Consider the following 4,582-nt stretch of genomic DNA (forward strand, 5'->3'; position numbering starts at 1 on the left):
CTTGTTTGAAGTCTTCTTTGAGATCATTGGATTTCCTTTTAAGTCTTTGTTTGAAGTCTTCTTTGAGATCATTGGACTTCCTTTTAAGTCTTTGTTTGAAGTCTTCTTTGAGATCGTTAGACTTCTTCTTTGATCTTTGTTCGAAGTGTTCTTTGAGATCATTGGACTTCCTTTTAAGTCTTTGTTTGAAGTCTTCTTTGAGATCGTTAGACTTCTTCTTTGATCTTTGTTCGAAGTGTTCTTTGAGATCATTGGACTTCCTTTTAAGTCTTTGTTTGAAGGCTTCTTTGAGATCATTGGACTTCCTTTTTAATGATGATTATTCATAAATTCCTTGTCTCTCAAACTAACGCCGAAATAAATTTATTGGTAGGTAATTGCAAAACTACATGAATAATTCGCGTATGATTGACATAGATCGTGATGAAGGAAGATACGTTGGACACATAAAGCACGAGTTAGATATCGTTTTTATATATTGATAGAAACATGTAATTAAAGTTACTTTTGTAAATAATTGTAAAATATGATCTTGTCTACTATTCTAAGTAATTCGTTTACGTCTTACATACTTAGTGAGATACCCCCCCCCCTTTTTTTTTTTTTTTTTTTTTTTTTAGAATAAACGAGGCCAAATGTCAAATCACTTTATCCGTCTCAATTTTGCTTTGCTTATAATTAATTCTATTCTACATCATGTGATGGAAACTCTGCTACTACAGAGTTTTTGAGAAGTTGATATTGTGATTTTTCTTTGTATGGAAATTACTCCCTCTCTCTCTCTCTCTCTCTCTCTCTCTCTCTCTCTCTCTCCTCTCTCTCTCTCTCTCTCTCTCTCTCTCTCTCTCACACACACACAATTCTCGATAATTGTAGGTTTATCTTAAAAAAGTCAATTTTTGTTGGACCTTCAACTCCACCATCCAAACCTCTCTCTCTCTCTCTCTCTCTCTCTCTCTCCTCTCTCTCTCTCTCTCTCTCTCTCTCTCTCTCTCTCTCTCTGCAGAAGGCAATCCTGTCATCACCAGAGAGAGGCGGCACTGTAATAACCCTTGTTATATCATGGATCATCAAAGCGTTTTCCTTGACACTTCCATTAAGGAAATCTTCTTTGCCAGTTTGCCTATTATTGACTTACCCAAGAACCTTTCAAGATGGAGATCAACTTGTCTATCCCACTGCTGACATACACTCTCGTGTGTATATATACAATGACATCAACAACATCAACAACAAATGCAGCCGTTTCTAGTCCACTGTATAACATAGGTCCCAGACGTGTCTTTATTCATGTCTGGGGTTCGTCCAGTTCGGATTAGTGACGGTGGGAGATTTTCATTTGATCGCTCATAGCGAATCAATGTAGTTAGAGGGGGCCCTGACTAGTACAGCTTTTCTGATCATGGCGCTAAGCAAAGAATTTCAGCACGTTAAGGTATATCTCTTATATATATATATATATATATATATATATATATATATATATATATATATATATATATATATATATATATATATATATATATATATATATATATATATATATATAGGCTATGTGTGTGTGTGTGTGTGTGTTATTTTTTGTCCTGGGTACTCCTGCTTTTGGACTTTTTTCCTAGAAGGTTGTCTCATTAATACTTCTTTATGCTTTTATACGGCAATATGTTTAATATTCTTTGTCTTAATATCGATTTATTATACAAATTGACTCTCCTCTACTTTCATACACTGATCCCCTATTCACATAATTTCCTTTTACAAACAATTTTCCTATTTCACTGTCCATTATGTTTTTCAGATATTTTCCTTTGTCTAGTGTCCTCTCTTTATCTCACTTCAAGGCCACAATTTTAATCGTAGAGTAATGAAACTTGTATGGATTAACTGTTATGTAAAATGCTGGAAATAATCGAATTTTGGAAGGTCAAGGTAAGGCCAAGGTCAAAGGTCAAGGTCACGATCAAGCAAAAGGTTGAGAAATAAGCTGCCATTGCGGAGGTCTGCCCTTTACTGAGTGCTTCTCTAGTTATATTGTTATTATCGTTATTAATTTTCTGTTATTTTATTTCCTCTTATAATAAAAGTTATAATGTTCTTTTATATAATTACATATTAATTAAAGATTAGATATATATATGGTATATTTTCTATTGAAATAAGCTCAGAATATATAATCACATCAGTATAATTATATCATTTAAACAAATCACATATGCAATAGTTTAATGGTCTCTTTAATTTCCGACTAATATAGATTAATGTTACTGTCCTCAGGTTGAAGATTTAAGGTCGAATATCTCGAAGCTTCAATAAGGGAAACCAGTCTTATTGCTTGATGTTGATTCAGAGTCATTATCTTGTCTCTTTCTTATTCAAAGGCTTTAAGATGGATATCGTTTGTCCAAATTTGAAGATAATGACAGTTTGATTTTGCTTTTTATATTTGATTTCTTCAACGTGATTTTACATTGGATGATTAAATTGTAATGATAGAATAAATGGAATTTTTTCCATTTAGTGATGGCAGCAGCAACAACAACAACAACAACAACAAAATTATAATAAGGATGAAAATAATAATGGTAATATTAGTAATGAATGATATAAAGAAAACTAATTGTATTAGTAATGAGAGGAACTTTTTTTTATTTAATAATAACGCCATCACCAACACAACAACAACAACAACAACAACAACAACAACAACAACAACAAAAATTTAATAAGGATGAACATAATAACGGTAATATTAGTAATGAATAATATAAAGAAAAATTATTGTATTAATAATAGGAGGAACATTTTTTATTTAATGATAAGCCCATCATCAACACAACAACAACAATAACGAAAACAAGATCAACACAACAAAGACATCAGCAACATTATAATAATGATGGAAATGAAAATGATAATAATAACTGATAATGATAGTATAAAGGAAAATGATTGTATTAACAAAAGAAGGAACTTTTTCATTTAATGATAACGCCATCACCTCATTTAATGATAACGCCATCACCGACACAACAACAACAACAACAACAACAACAACAACATTATAATAAAGATGGAAATAATAATGATGATAATAATGATGCTAATATATGGGAAAATAATTGTATTAGCAATAGAAGCAACTTTTTTATTTAATGATAGAGCCAACAACAACAACATTATGATAATAATGAAAATAATATTGATGATAATAATGGTATTAATATATGGGAAAATAATTGTATTAACAATAGAAGGAACTTTTTCATTTAATGATAGAGCCAACAACAACAACAACAACAACAACAAAGAAAACATAATAATAATGAAAATAATGACGATGATGGTAATAATAGTAATAATGATAATAACAATAATAATAATAATAGTGATATATGGGAAAATAATTGTATTGACAATAGAAGGAACCTTTTCATTTAATGATAGAGCCAACAACAACAAAAACAACATTATAATAATTATGAAAATAATATTGATGATAATGATACTAATGTATGGAAAATAATGGCATTAGCAATAGAAGGAACTTTTTCATTTAATGACAACAACAACATTACAATAATAATGAAAATAATAATATTAATATAATGAACGAGATTTAAACACTGCCTGAAACAATGTCTGAGTATTCTGCTACACTTCCCCCCTCCCCCCCCATAACCCAAAGATCTTGCATTCGTACACCGTAATCCATTCAAGGTTAAAAGCAAAAAATAATTTCATATAAAACAGCAGACGACAAAAGAAAACTAAAATGAACAACCGAAAAAGTATTCCAGGAACATGAATTCATATTCCAATTATTTTTTAGAAACTGAGAATACGGAGAGAAAAAAGTTTTTTTTTATACTTTTATACTTTTTGTACTTTGCAAAACAACGGGAATTTATATGTATATGTATTGTAGGTTCTTATTCTTCCATGAATTCTTTTCGGAAAGAAATGGAAACAATGTATATCGGAAAAGATTGGTTGAAATTCTTTGATTTTTTTAGTTTCGTGTCGTTTTCTGATGCGAGAAAAAGAAATTTTTCGTTTTTCGCTGTTTCAACTATTTATTTGGCGTCACTCAAACATTGTTCTCTAGTCTTGGGTAGTGACATAGCCTCTGTGCCATGGCCTTCCACTTTTTCAACTATTTATTTGGCGTCAATCAAACTATTGTTCTCTAGTCTTGGGTAGTGCCATAGCCTCTGTGCCATGGCCTTCCACTTTTTCTATTTACTTTGCGTCAATCAAACCATTGTTCTCTAGTCTTGGGTAGGGCTATAGCCTCTGTACGATGGCCTTCCACTGTCTTATATTAGAGTTCTCATGCTTGAGGGTACACTCAGGCACACTATTCTATCTGTTTTCTTATTTCCTTTCCTCTCTGAGGTATTTTCCTGTTGGAGCCATTGGGCTTATAGGGTCTTGCTTACCTAACTATGGTTGGAACTTAGCTAATAATAATAATAATAATAATAATAATAATAATAATAATAATGTTCTCTACACTTGGGTAGTGCCTTAGCCTCTGTTCCATGGCCTTTCTACTGTCTTGGATTATAGTTCTCTTGCTTGA

At 31.4% G+C, this 4,582-nt stretch overlaps 1 protein-coding gene across 1 annotated transcript in view; it reads right to left on the minus strand.

Moving 5' to 3' along the window:
• LOC137625426 (uncharacterized) overlaps positions 1 to 4,582 on the minus strand; it is a 10,377-nt gene that overhangs the window by 113 nt on the left and 5,682 nt on the right. Inside the window, exon 2 of the mRNA XM_068356335.1 lies at positions 1 to 305. This exon is cut by the window's left edge and continues 113 nt beyond it. Within this exon, the coding sequence (XP_068212436.1) occupies positions 1 to 305 (305 nt within the window). The remainder of the gene's footprint in view (positions 306 to 4,582) is intronic.

Source organism: Palaemon carinicauda, chromosome 32 (assembly GCF_036898095.1).
Source record: "Palaemon carinicauda isolate YSFRI2023 chromosome 32, ASM3689809v2, whole genome shotgun sequence".
Lineage (NCBI taxonomy): Eukaryota > Metazoa > Arthropoda > Malacostraca > Decapoda > Palaemonidae > Palaemon > Palaemon carinicauda.